The 14,577-nt window shown below is 44.4% G+C and overlaps 2 protein-coding genes across 15 annotated transcripts in view; one reads left to right on the top strand and one right to left on the bottom strand.

Moving 5' to 3' along the window:
• LOC118241984 (uncharacterized protein C4orf54 homolog) overlaps window positions 1-14,577 on the bottom strand; it is a 40,470-nt gene that overhangs the window by 15,129 nt on the left and 10,764 nt on the right. For 5 of the 14 annotated variants that reach the window (XR_014123775.1, XR_014123777.1, XR_014123773.1 and 2 more), the window contains exons 4-8: window positions 13,568-14,517; window positions 12,040-13,212; window positions 8,499-8,640; window positions 6,892-6,983; window positions 3,335-3,573 (exon numbers count right to left, since the gene is read on the bottom strand). The gene's annotated coding sequence lies outside the window, so the exon portion shown is untranslated. Of the gene's footprint in view, window positions 1-3,334; window positions 3,574-6,891; window positions 6,984-8,498; window positions 8,641-12,039; window positions 13,213-13,567; window positions 14,518-14,577 lie in introns of those variants that run through there. The other 9 variants (XR_014123779.1, XR_014123781.1, XR_014123782.1 and 6 more) reach the window with 4 other exon arrangements.
• On the top strand, window positions 3,352-13,741 carry LOC113583531 (microsomal triglyceride transfer protein). Its single transcript, XM_027019899.3, has 18 exons — window positions 3,352-3,484; window positions 4,799-4,986; window positions 5,116-5,259; window positions 5,463-5,570; window positions 5,910-6,026; window positions 6,153-6,292; window positions 6,467-6,617; window positions 6,844-7,001; window positions 8,475-8,643; window positions 9,073-9,180; window positions 9,518-9,730; window positions 10,029-10,240; window positions 10,475-10,572; window positions 10,777-10,898; window positions 11,202-11,429; window positions 12,078-12,202; window positions 13,078-13,248; window positions 13,594-13,741. Exons 1-18 carry the CDS (start codon window positions 3,424-3,426, stop codon window positions 13,739-13,741), a joined length of 2,661 nt encoding a protein of 886 aa, XP_026875700.2. The 5' UTR covers window positions 3,352-3,423.

Raw genomic sequence — 14,577 nt, 5'->3', positions numbered from 1 at the left:
CAACCACACACTAATGGTGGGCCCGTGTGCAGAACAGTTAGATCGTGGAACAGGTAAAACAAAAAAAAGTAAATAACCAAAAGAGCAGTTCAACCTCGGCCACTTTGTTGCAAGGCAGACAAAGACCCGCTAGACTGCGGCAGCTATAAAACTACCTGTGCGTATTCCTTCAAAGGAATGGAGGATGACAAAACTAGAGGGAAAAAAAACTAAACACCACGGCGAGTGTGGGAAAAGGGAGAACGGCAGCCCCAATGCCCTGGGGAAAACCAAACTAAAACTTCCCAAACAAAACCAGAATACAGGGAGGAACTGTAATGACTAAGGGGAGCCTTGGAGAGAGACAAATTTGAGGGGGGAAACTGGAGAGCGGAGGGAGGGGACGTATAAAAACATGGATACCCTCACAATGCAGAAGTAAGGTGTAGCACAAGGGCTCACAGTTACCAGCTAGGAGCTTGGTTCAGAACTTTGGCAAAGACCCAGCACTCAGTGATTGGGTCACTGGGCTTATATATGCCTAGCCCAGCTGTTGGTCGTTAAGCCTGAGTAGTGGCGTGCCTGACTCGAGGCCTCCCTCTGGTGGCCAGAGGGGGCTTCGGCCTAGCACCAACCCTTAAAGTATCAGAGCAACACTAATCTTTAGTATGAGGAAGGCGGGCCGTGTCGTCCTCATTTAATTTAATGAAATGTTTTTTTAAAAAGAGACGTGATCATACCATCATACCTCCACTTAGTGGTTGATCATAACAAGACTGAAAAACAGGTTGTGTATTTATTACTTTACCTCCACACCATTTTCTGTTTATTACTATAAAAGATTACATTAATGGCACAGGGAAACAAAAAGCCTAAATATAGACCAGCTAGCCGTAATAACCACATATTACATACACAAATGCTAATTAATTAGCGTAATATTGAACATGGTTCAGTATACCCGTAACAGTTTATTTAGTTGGGTCAGCTACATAGACGGTCTATGCAAGTTATTATAACGTAATAATCCGCATTCCTAACTTTAGAATCGGAATGTTTGATGCCGTCATCGCAAATTTGCTGAAGAGGGTTCGTAATGAAGCAACTCCTGGCCTGGTTTGAACAGGGTAGGGAATGTCAGGAAGGTCAGAACAGCTGCTTCTAAAAAATGACGCCTAGCTCCGTGCGCGGGTATAACGGCATCATTGCAGGTCGTTGTGATTTACTGTTTTCCGCCATGGATTTTCGCTTGACAGGTGTTTTGTCACATCGCTTGGAAAGACAGTCGACACATGGTCATCTTCTGCTTTGTCTTTAAATACAGCTTAGACAAAATTATTTTGGGTCAAATAAACGCGACTTAAGCTTTGCACGAAACTATTAAAATACGTTCCATTTACATATTTCATACTCTCTCTCTCTCTCTCTCTCTCTCTCTCTCACGTGAAATAAAGGTCCTGTCATGTTTTTGAACCGAACTACTCATAAAGAAGATCTTCTCCTGCAGGTCAGGTCAGAACAGTGCGTGCGTGTGCTCCAACCGCCCTTCCCGTGCATGCTGCAGTTATGTGAACTGAGAATGGTGCGGCGCGCGTGGATGAGAACAGCTCGCGCGACCCAGCAGCGCACTCACAACGCCCTCCACCCGGAAGCGCGCGCTTTGCAGCGCATGTATGAAAACACAAACACACAGAGGGGTACACATGGGATAAATGAGAGTCCCACCCATCGGACACAACACTGCTGATGCTGAGATGTTTTCAGATACTGCAAACTTATTGTAACAGAGACATACAGCAAGGGCTCATAACAGCTGGACAAAGAGACTCGAGACAGAAACAAGATACATAACAGTGTGCGTGCGTGCGTGTAACAAAGCTATTGGGGGCGACAGAATTGCCACGAGTTCGCTCTTAGCGCCTCTAAATGTTCGCGCAGTAACACATTTTCTCCGTTTCTTACGCCGTGCACACTGATGCGATTCGAAGAGAAAACAGCAACACAGAAACCGGCGAGCCGGATGCGGGAACAGCACGCGCTGGCCAGCCCCCCCGCCGTTTCCCCACTGAACCGGGATGTGGTTCTGCGCAACAACCAGCGCGCGCATCCGGACGAACAGATTAACTCTATGGTAGCAAGATTTCATTGTCAATAAATAAACATGTCAACCTTGTTTCTGTCTCGCCTTCTGATTCCTTCGATTCTTCAAATTGTTGTAATTTGCAAAAAATGTTTGATCTGGTTTAGAATATGTGGAAAACGTCCTGGTGTTCAACTAAGACTCCTTCATGCAACACGTCATTGTACCATAGAGAGTAGGCTAACGAGATAATCATACGATGATAACAGATGATGACAATTCGCTCTACAGTTTATTGAGAATAGATTCACTCAGCGGGCTGTTTTGAAGGTCATACAGTCTTTTCTTCTCGTTTGCCTACTTGGCGTTTTGTAGCGAGCATCGCTGTAACGCAGTCGCGTTAACGGGATCACATCTCTGTCGACTGCTGTTACTGACTAAATCATCATCACTTTCCACTACTGCCGCGCAGTCAACCGGAGAATCCTTCGAATTCATCTCTAAAATTAAACAGCGCACTACATTTTAGACTCTACATGGCACATTTCATTGAAGATTTAGCACCGAATAAGCCATATGACGCACAAGTAGGCTTAGATGAGTTTGATAGACCAGTCGCTTGATCAATCCCTTTCCTATAAGTGCAACGGAACTCGTTTTTCGGAGCTTGTCATAAAGTGACGTTTAGACAGCGCTTTTCTGTTGATAGGTGATCGTACGACGTTTGACACGGAAACTTCGGAATTTAACGAAATGTTCCACGCGCTCGGAGGCGTCATGTGATCTTTGCCTGGCTTCATTTGCGTAATTACCGATGAGAATGATTTCATTCAGGAGAGTACAATGTGATTAAAGATCAGCATATTTAGTTAACTACCTTATTGCGGTTGTAAACTGTGCAAGCGCCAACCTGGCAAGTCAGATTATTAATCACAGCCGGTAGACAACTGTGAGACTTGGCTCTCGCGCTGATTTTGAAAGGATTTAAAATGCGATAACCGCACTCTTTTCATCAACGACTGCCCGGTGATTGGCCGCACTGAGATCGCGCGCCCCACTCACGTATTTTCATCAAGCACTGATTGATGGGCTGTAGTGGCTCGGATGCGCGGAGTGTGTGTCGACCTCCCACTCATGCCCCGCGGATGAGCAGTGATTCTCCACTCTCGGTGCGCTGTGGGTTAATCATTAGCGGATACTACGTACTTAGTACCGGAGCGTGGAGTTTGGAGTCTGCCCTCGCTGGAGATAAGCATAATTGAAGCAACAGCCTACCTGCTCTCTGTGCCGCATACGCCTGTCTGCTCTTTCGCCCTCACGTCAAGCTTCTCTCTGAACTTTACGGGTTACACGGCGAGCCGGCCATGCAGCGACTCGTCGCTTTTCTGCTGTGCGCGACTGCCCTCGTCGGTGTCCCGTCGCAAGGTAAGGGCTTTTCCTTCTCTCATGGTCAGAATGAGACTTCAGAAGCAGACTGATGTGTTTGGGAGTGGTCCTTCACTTTCATTCATACCCTGGAAAGATTAAATCGTAGTATTTTATTTTTAGTTTATTTATTTATTTTAGGTCAAACCATTAAAATCAATTTTATCTGATTTCTTCTTGGTGTCAAAGCAGTAAAGATTAGTGCTAAACTGGTCAGGAATACCCGTGAAAAACGAAATGGCATTTTAGGTTTTAGTTGCAAGTTTTTCAATACAACACATTACTAATAACTGATAGTTTACATAAAGCTCCAGATGGCAACTCTAGTTTCATTCATTCTATGCCCAAAATAAGTTAATGATTAAAAATCTGAATTGAAACTGAATTGTATACCTTTGGGTAACATCTAAACTTGTGCTAGACCAAGCTTGTACTTCTGATAGCAGGCATGGTAAAAGTGGTGCATTTATATGGCCTAGAATGGCAGATGTGTGATGTCCAAAATCTGATTTAAGGATGTGAGGTTGTGATGAAATCTGAGAGTGACACGTCAGTATTGACAAGGCTGGACTCTACCGAGAGAGAGAGAGAGAGAGAGAGAGAGAGAGAGAGAGAGAGAGAGAGGCGACACATATTGACACTTGTTACAGAGCACTTTGAAAAAGCCGTAACAGAGATTTAAACCAACTTTAACAGAATGTATCTTTAAATAAATTATTGCTAGCATAGATTAAGATTGTCCCTATGTGTAAGCAGATCAAGTTCTGCCTTGGAGCTGGTATGTTGTGAGGGTAACTTGTTGCTGTTATCTAGCTCCCACCTACGGCCGGTGTAGATAGGGCTGAATTCCCACCCCAGCTGTTACAACATGAACATTTAAAGCAGATATCGCACTAAATAGCACACCGAGTGAGCCTCAAACACAACACTCAAGCATGCCCCTTTGTGCTGTGAAAGTGATCTGAGTGCACAGGCAAGACACCCTCTGTAAAATATTAAAGTTATTCCTCATTTATCATACGTTCAATGTTCTGAGATCATCTCAGATGCGATAAACTGTTTAGTGAGTGCAGGTGTTTCTCAGACACTGCAGTCTCTGGTAACTAAAGACTCTGTGGGGGTTAGGAGTTCTCTACCCAGAATGCCTCTGTCCTCTGCCACTACCCCATACCAGGCCACAGGTCTTAGGCCATCTGACCATGGATTCTCCTTTGACTCAAACCATCTTGAGTAAACATCTCCTGCTGACCTGGAGCCAGCCACAGCTTGTATCAGCATGGTGTGTGTATATGCGTGTGCGGTGTGTTTGATCAGGTGCAAGTGCAGGCCCCCGGCTGAACAATGGCCGGCTTTACCGATTCCACTACAATGTGGAGCTTGGCCTGAACCGACCCAGGGCATCTGCCAGGGGGACTGCTGGCTTCCAGATCTCCAGCGATGTAGACATCAGCCTGACCTGGAGGAACCCAGAGAACCAGGACGAGCAGCTGCTCCGTGTCCAGGTGAGGGGACACCTGTGGTTGGGTCTTCTACAGGAGTTTCTCTCCATAAGTGTTGTACAAGTGAGAACCAGTAAGCACAGAGGTTCTCTTTAAGGACAGCACAATACATTTCACTGTCTCATCTTTCAGATCTCAAATGTTCAGCTGCAGAGTGCAGTTCAACGCTCGGGTAAGAACAACATCTTCCATGGTTCTACAACAGAGAGCATTCTGGGTAGAGAAAAGCTGGAGGCACTGCAGAGACCCTTCATGTTGCTCTGGAAGATGGGCAAGGTAAACAAAAAAGTCTGACAAATGTCTGTAAACAATGCAGTAGGCAAATGACAAATAGTGATATAAAAGTATTATAGTATTCCTCTTCAGGCACAAGTTTGATTAATAATAGATTGATTGACAGATTGATTGATTAGTGCTGAAAACAGTGTGGCTCTCCTGGAGGCAGATTATGTAAATGGATACTGTGCATGATGTCCCAGGTGCGAAGCCTCTACACATACAAGGTGGAACCTGTGACCATCAAGAACCTTAAGAGGGGTGTGGCCAGTATGCTAATGATGCAGCTCAAATCTGGAAAGATGGTGGAGGTAATGGCTGACAGATGATGACATCAACAGAATGACACAAAAGGATGCTCTGCTGATTTCATATGATGGGTTAATTTAGTAGTTGGTGGAGGTAGTTGGAGACAATGTTCAGTGTGGAGTAGTCTGGGGTAGACTAGGTGGACCAGTGTGGGGTAGGCTAGGTTGAGCAATGTGGGGTGGGTAGTCTGGGATTGGGGTAGGCTAGGTGGAGGTTGGTGTAGTTGTAGGGAATATTGGAGCAGATGGGAAATTGTTTGTGGAACTTGGAGGTTTCTGCTACTATATAGTTGTGTGTGTGTGTGTGTGTGTGTGTGTGTGTGTGTGTGTGTGTGTGTGTAGGCTGATGCTTCAGGAAAGTGCTTAGTTGAGTACAAGGCTACAAAAAATCAGGTGATCCGCACAAAACACATGGAGAGCTGCAAAACCCAAGAGACAGGATTCACTAGTCACAGCCAGGTCAGTACACACACACACGCGTGCTTCACTCTCACCGCTACAAGCCCTTCATTACCACAACAGTATTCCTGAAGCTTTAGTTGCTTCAGTAAGTAATAGGATTTCTCATTCTCACTCTCTCTCTAGGTTCTGGGTGTGAATTGGAAGTCAAACGCAGTAACAGTTATCACCCTGGAAGATGGCTTCATGAAATCTGCTATTGCCGAGGAACTGCACGTCCTATCCATCAACAGTCGCCATTCAACCGCCACTAAGATCCTGTCCAGGTGAGCCAGACAGAAGTGAGTTCAAAAGGATAAGAGGGACAGAAGACGTCAGACGGGAAAGAAATCAAGGAAAGACAGGAATGAAGAGAAAGAAATAAGCTGCTAAACTGTTTCTAATGCTGAGATGCTAGCAAGATGTTGCTAAGTTGTTGCTGATCTAATGTGCTTTCCCAGGCAGTCTCTGTCCCTGTGGGAGGTGACCACAGGACCGGAGGAAGAAGCCGGGAAAGACGCCGTACGTGTGGTGAAGCAAGTGGATGCAAAGCTCTTCTCTGTGGGCGTGGTCACGGAAAAGGGAAAGACACGGTGTAAAGGATGCCCCTCCGTAAGTCTCTCCACAGATGTGTCTGCCTGTGTGTGAGTTTTTACTATTTGGCCAATGGGTGTTGGACAAGTGATTGTGTGCATGCATGAGAATGTGTGTGTGTGTGTGTGAGAGAATGGTTAAGACACTCAGTGTTAGTTTGTGTGTGAGATGTAAATGTATGTGAATGTGAGTGCTAAAAAAATCCTCTCTCTGATGATTTATGTGCGTCTGTGTGTGTGTCCAGCTGGTGGACACATGGAGAGCAGTGCGTGGTCACTTGGAGCCAGACTACCTGTCAAAGGCATCAGCACCACGCAGCTTCCTGTCCCTGATCCACAGTCTCCGCAACACCGCCAAGGCTGACATCCTCAGAGTGCTTCGCAACTGCAGCAAGACATCACTGTAAGAACTGACCCATCACTCTCTCTGTGATTCGTGAATTTCTCCATCACGGTCTCTGTGATGTAAAAGCTACTCTCTTTGTGTCTCTCACTGATATAAGAACTGCTCTGTTACAGTCTGTTTGTGGTGTAAGAGTTTGTCCATCACAGCCAGTCTGTAATGTAATAGCCTGCCTGCCTCTCTCTCTCTCTCACACTCACATCAAATGCTTTCTTGGCATGACAGGATAAAATATCTATATTGCCAAAGCAATACAGTATATGTAATAATATACAAATTAAGAGTTTTTATAGAGGATAGAAAATTAATGAATAAAATAAACAAAACAGCAACAAAAATTGCAGCACAGACATTTCAATGTCTGAACCAAAATGGAATACAGTAAAGTGAACAATAACTGTGACATTAGATGACAAACAGTATAAATAATTGTGAATGTATCTTTTATAGTGTTTTCTCTGATTTTATGGTCCTTTTGTACATTTTCTCCAGTAATATTTTCAGTTTTTCTGTATCAGTCAGGGTAGGGAGGTTGGGAATTTAATTCTCTACAGAAAGGATTTTCTCATGGTTTTGTATTTTGGACATGAAAGAACAAAGTGACTCAGTTTTGATCTCTCCTGATGAGCATACTGTTGATTGTTGGCTTTGAGTCTTTCAGTGTCGCAGGTTGAGTTGGGCTATTTTCTAGGTTTTTCTTCTTGGCTAGTATGTGCAGTGGGTCATTTGGATTTTGTTTATTGCTGATAAAGGCTTTGTGGTGAAGCAAGTCCTGGGTGTGATTTGCCAGAATTTCTCAATATCCAGAAGGACTTTTAAATTTGTCTAGTTCAGATCTGATGGCCAGATTAGAGACATTCCAGTTTAACTAAAGGATGTCTTTGCAGAATTCAACATGCCGTAATTCTGTGGGTGTTTTGCCACAAATGTCAGTTTGCTATGTTCTCTAGTGCCAAGATTTTACTGCTGTATAACATTATTGGTTGAATTAATGATTTTAACCAAATTGTAATATGGGTATTAAATCTAGAAATTAGATTGTGTAGCAAGTTCTCCATGCCTTTTCTGTTAGCAATGAAACTGCAGTTTTAAAAGTTTCTTTTGAGTTTACTTTCACACTTGGATATGTATAGGTGTTGGTATGGGATATTAAGGTAGCTTCAAAGTAAAACTGGCATTTTTGTTCTCTTGTAATCTGCTTTTGTTTTGGAAAATCATTACTTTTCTTCTGTCTATTTTCTTTGAGGGCCCAGTCTCCATGTATTTCTAGTATTGACAGATTATTTTTAAGTTCTTCCATTGGTGCTAGTATTACTAAATTATCTGCATACATCAGAAATTTTATTTCTTGGTCTTTTAAAGTTAGTCCTGGAATAGATTAATCTTCTAATTTTTTGGCCAGTTTGTTTATGTATTAAGTTGGACTCAGATTGCAGCCTTGCTTTGTTTAAATATTCTGCTTGGCCTCTCTAGCCCTCAGCTGGTGGATGCGGTCACCTCTGCTCAGACTCCTGCTTCTCTCTCGGCCATGCTGGAGTTCCTGGACTTCCATAAAGCGGACGGTGTGGTCCTGCAGGAGCGTTTCCTGTACGCCTGTGGCTTTTCCTCCCATCCCACCGAGAGTATGCTTCAGGCCCTACTGGTGAGAGGGAAAAGTGACACCCACTGACATCAGATCAGTCTGATGGTCACACTCTACTTGATATAGCTTTACCTGCAACCATTTCAGTAGTTCTGAGATTAGTGTGTTTAGGTGTAATCCGTTAAATCTAAATCTCTCTAAAGACTTGCCAAGTATGTGTAGTTATTATTGCTCTGAGAAGCAAAATGTAATACAAACCCTACAAAACCACAACACAATCCTTACAGAAACAAAATAAATCCAGACTGTACAACCAATGAATGAGGAAGAAGCAACTGGTCTCTTAAAAATATCTGGACAGCAAATTTAAAAGAATTTTGTTTGTTAATTCATCAAAATTGTGGAGGCATTAAATCAAGAAAGCATGATTCTGAGTTGTGTGTGTGGTGTGCGTGTGTGCATGCATGCATGTGTGTTTTCTCTCTGCAGGATATCTCTAAAGGACCGATTGCCAGTATGGAGATAAAGGAGTCTGTTGTGATGATCATGGGAGCACTGGTCAGAAAACTGTGTCAAAAAGGAGGATGTGACCTACCAGTGAGTACACACACGCATTATTAATCAACGTCCAAGTTCAGTGTCAATCACTACCAAAACAGGAAAAAAAAAATTCTATGAACAAGCAAAAGAGTGTATTGCTTATTTTTATACCCACAAGTCAGATTTCAACTGAATCACATCTTAACTAATATGAGGGAAATCGAATCCTGAGAATAAAGTGAATCCCACTATAATCAGACAAGCTGAAATAAATCAGACCAGAAAAGACTTAACCTGAACAATCAAACTGAGCTAAATCCAATCTAAAAAGTGTTTGGGTCAGTGGTGAATGAAGCCATGGTAATACTGTGCTTCTCCACTGGGGGCGGTGTAGGCAGTCGTTACGGTGCGGGAGCTACTCTTGGCTGGGCCAGAGAGCACACAGGACGAGGCGCAAGTGCAGATGTATCTGCTGGCTCTGAAGAATGCCCTGCTTCCTGAGGCCGTGCCCCTGCTCGCCCGGTTCGCAGAGTCAGAGACAGGCACTTTCAGCACCACTGCCATCACGGCACTGCAGAGATATGGCCCAGAATTCATCACGCCCGAGGTTAGTGTGCATTCTGACACACTCAACAGCACAGCAGAGGAGGTATTAGATAATGGGGTTAGACTGGGGTTGGGGTCACTGTTTAAGATAATACAGGTTAATCCAGCTAACCAACAGATCAAACAGGAAGAGAGACATGGAAACACCAGTGACGAGTCGATCATGATAGCCTCCAGCCAGACAGCCTGCTAATTCACAGATGGCGCACATTAGAGGGCATCGTCATCTACTGAACAAAGTTCACAAATCAGTATTACATTCCCCACCCTTCTCGTCCCATTCCGGCCGGCGTGAATAGGTGAAACAGACTCTGAACCGAGTGTACCATCAGAATCGCAGAGTGTATGAGAAGAGTGTGCGCTCGGCGGCGGCGGACATGATCCTGAGTGGCACGCCTTCATACGCCGAGGTGAAGAACCTGCTGCTCTCCATCGGTCACCTTCCCCATGAGATGAACAAGCACATGCTCTCCAAAGTGGAGGACATCCTGCGCTTCGACATGCCTGCCAGGTGAGCCTTAGCAGCACAGGTAGACAGGCAGACAGGTAGTTTACGACTTACGGCTTGCCGAGAGGCAAGGCAGCTTTTGTAAATTTGCTTTGTCTAGCAAGCCTGTCTAGATTACTTCATGAATTCCCAAGGCATGCCTATGTTTTCTCACAGCCTTGCCACTGCTCGGGAATGCCTGCCTGGTCTGTCATGAATGGCTGTCTGGTCTGTAACCTTTCCCCTTGTGTTCTGTAGTAAACTGGTGCGCAGAGTCCTGAAGGACATGGTCGTTCACAACTATGACCGTTTCTCAAAGGTCGGCTCTTCATCTGCATACTCTGGCTACATGACACGTACGTTTCTCAACTCCTTCACCTTTTGACTGTTACAACTCTTCATTTTGTTGACTCTGACATACAAACATGATGTTAAAGAGAAATCTTAACAGGAAATTTTAAAATATCCCTTAATTTACTTCATTAGGTAATTTATCAGGGAGCTTAAAGTGTCCCATACTGCGCTCCTGCAGTGATGTCAACACATCTGTCTTCCTACAGGCAGCACTGATGTCACTTCCACCTACAGCTTGGACATCCTGTACTCAGGCTCTGGAATCCTCAGGAGGAGCAACATGAACATCTACGGCCAGAGCAACAGCGCCCTCTTACATGGACTGCAGGTACTGCAGCCACAGCACACAAGCAAGGGACCTCTTATTCAATTAGCCAGAGAAATTTGATCACAGGAACTTTACACCTTGTAGCTGATTTCATCAGATCTAAAAGCAGCAACCAACAACTCACAGCACACAATAAAAACATACTTTCTAGTATTTATAAGACATAAGTGTTTATGATCATAAATACAGAATTAGAAGAAATGCTAATCAATGCCCAAGTTAGACTGACTAGCAGACAGACCCATTCAGGCCAAGCATGGCTTTAATGGCTCCTGGGTAATGCTTCTCACTGGTTCACCACAGGTGGCCATCGAAGCCCAGGGCCTGGAGTCTTTAATCGCCGCCACAGCTGATGAGGGAGAGAAGGACCTGGAATCATTTGCAGGAATGTCAGCGATCCTCCTGGACGTGCAGCTGCGCCCCGTGACCTTCTTCAAGGGTTACAGTGACCTGATGGCCAAGATGTTCTCCTTGTCAGGAGACCCCATTAACGTGGTGAAGGGGCTCATACTGCTGACAGACCACTCTCAGGTGACATCAAACACACAGCTAAAACCCTGCTGATCCAGCCAACACCTATCCAACATCTCCCCACTAAGCCAACACCTCCCCAACACCTACCAAAACCTATCCACTCAGCAACACCTACCCACTCAGCCAACAACTACCCAACACCTACACACTAAAGCAACACCTACTAAAGCAACACAGCAAAAGGCCTGCCGGTCCAGCAAACACCAACCCACTCAGTTAACTCTTAGTGATCACTTGTGTCCAGCTTTATCAAACCAGCTTCTGTATGTTTTGCTTCCACACTGAGGGCTTTTGCTTTGCACTTGCTGATTCGGTATCCATTTGGTAATTACTGTGTTCTTGTAGAACAAACATTGGGAATTTGAGGAATATTTATTTAATCCATTTGGGCTCTACTGCATTCTCCTAGGTCTCATAATTTATTAATTAAAGCACTGCACACAGACTACTAAAATAATAACAACAGTCGATACACAACATGATGTAGCAGAAAACACCCAATAATGTCTTATTAACAGTGCTGTTACAACTCTATTAAATTGCTGTGTCACTTGCAGTCAAAATATCAAAGTAGTTCTGTCGCACAATGGGTCGAAATAAATCTTACTTTCTTCTACATCTCTGATAATCGAATTGTTCTCTTAGGCAATCCCTCTGCAATCCGGTCTGCGGGCCTCTGTTGAGTTCCAGGGCGGATTGGCTGTTGATATCTCTGGAGGCATGGAGTTTAGCCTGTGGTACAGGGAATCCAAGACCAGTGTTAACAACAGGTACAGACACACTCTCCTCCATTTGCTCCACCCACTTCTATTCCAGTGAGCGCAAAGGGCCTTTCTCTCCAGTTCCCGACCGATGGCAGTTGTCTATGAGTTTGTGGCGCATATAATGTCCCCCTTAATCTGCTAGGGAGGCCCAGAGTGCTCCTCTGATCTTCTCGTTAGCAGCTTCTGTATCAGGTACTACTCCGTTAGCTATTGGCTGCTAGCCCGGGAATGCTAGCTAAGCCGACTAAGTGCTCGCCAGGAAACAAATGCATTGGCAGACAGGTGAGGTAGTGGTTTCATGTCCATCAGGCCAAATATAGGGTGCCCTTGTAAAAGAGCAGAAAACATTGACTGTGGCAAAAAATACCAACAAGTTGAGAATATCTTGTCACCATTTGGGAGTAAGCATGTATTTTGTGACGTGGTTGTGTGTGATGCTGACGGATGGATTTACTTTAACTCGGAGGTGATAGGTCTGTTCTTTGTTACGTGAGCAGGAATTCTAGGTGGCATCTGGTTTTTACCACTGCTGCCAACAGAAAGGACAGGCAGCAACAGGTGTGTTCAGAGAAATGAGCTCTACCCCTTTTGCTAAGGCATGCATATACACATACACACACACACAGGCAGACAGACAGTGAGACAGGCTATGTATAGATACGAATAAACCACAGCTCTCTAAGGCCAACCTGCATTCCACCTTCCAACCCACTTATGACTGGCGGCCATTTTGAATCGGGCATTAAAGGTGAACGGGCGTTTTGAGAAGAGAAGCATCTGCTTATACCATCAACCCCCCCAGGCTAAATGCCATCTGATGTCCAGATCGATGTAACCGCTCTCAATGGCCAGAAGCTTAGCCAGTTCTATGCTTTCCACAGGGGCGCCATGGTGGTAGTGGGGAATGTGACGGTGGATACAGACTTCTTGAGTGTGGGGATTGAGGTGAGCTTCGAGATGGAGGCAGCGCTCGACTTCATCACCACCGTGCAGTTCTCGGAGTACCCCTTCCTCGTCTGTATGCAGATGGACAAGAAAACCTTCCCGTTTAGGTGCCCGTCCACACGTCACACATGTGCAGAACTACATACGTGTTGGTTGTACACATCACAGTCTTATTTGGAGAACTACATATGTGTTGGTTCTGCTACATAGTACATAGCTGGGGAAAAATATACTATAAGTCACCACAGATGAACTGGGAAAATGGCTAAACATTTACATTTATTATGCCCAGAACATTTCTGACTAAATGTAAACATCTTTAAGATTTTTTCCAATGTCAATCCTGAAAGTAATAAATCAGCCTGACTATCCGAGAGTAAAATAACTCGTGAGCCACTGTATGAATAGACAAGAACAACTACTAACCTGTAGCTCCTGCCCTTGGTGTGTAGGGAGGCCGTGTCTAAAGTGGAGAAGCTGTCCTTGGGAGAACCCTTCACCCGGCGGAGGAGCAGGGAGCAGCTGGTGCCTGGTTCAGAGTTCCCTCTCCATCAGGAGAACTCCAACATGTGCAGGAAGGTGTTTGAGAGTGAGTGGTAGAGCCAGGGGTTGGCAGAGCAGCTAAAGAGCTGCGCTGTACTGCCTCAGGGTCTCGGGGAGAGCAAACGTGGTTTCTTGCACACGCTGTGACTGTACTTTAACTTTTTTACTCTAATTAAACAGCCTTTTTTTATACACTAAACTGAGTGTGCTGCACTCTTCAGTGAGGTTAGGTTGGTTCTATATATGTATACTTTGAACTGATAAAGAAATAGCTCAACACAAAAAAATGCTAGCAAGGCCAGCAGCGAGTTAAAGACTTCAGTATGGTCGCAGTGGCGTAATGTTTGACTAACGCTGCGAGCTATTTTTGCTGTCTGTCTTGACAGGATCATTTTAGCTGAACAGTTCTTATAACAATAAATATTCAAGGCTTACTCTTTTAGGTCTCAGTGCCCCTATGCAGACATTATACAAGTATTGGTTGATAGTGAAGTCAAGACACATTATTTTAAATGTTCTGTTGAAACTTGAGCTGTCATAACTGATGTTAAAGTACGCATTTGTGTCACGGCAGGTGTAATATCATTCCGGTTAGCTGAAGCGCTGTGGGTTATTTATTTGATCTGATCACAACACATCTCAGGCAATGGGAAGAACAAGTTTCCATGACAACATACAAGATGTTTACATGTGCTGGGTGACAGTGCAGTCTTTTTTTTTTTTGTGAGAAGCAGAGAGAAAATAAATCAGCATTTTATAGGACAATGGTGCTGTAAATGGTATTTTTCATCTTTTTGTATTGGTCGGTGTAAATACCCCTCAGGGATTAATTTCTGTTGATGGAAGATGAATAAAGTCAATTTAAGTAATTTTAGACATTGGTCCAATATCCT

This window comes from Electrophorus electricus, chromosome 5 (assembly GCF_041902795.1).
Source record: "Electrophorus electricus isolate QZ-2024a chromosome 5, ASM4190279v1, whole genome shotgun sequence".
Taxonomy (NCBI): domain Eukaryota; kingdom Metazoa; phylum Chordata; class Actinopteri; order Gymnotiformes; family Gymnotidae; genus Electrophorus; species Electrophorus electricus.
The sequence above is the reverse complement of the archived record's forward strand: the minus strand, read 5'-3'. Positions and strand labels throughout refer to the sequence as shown.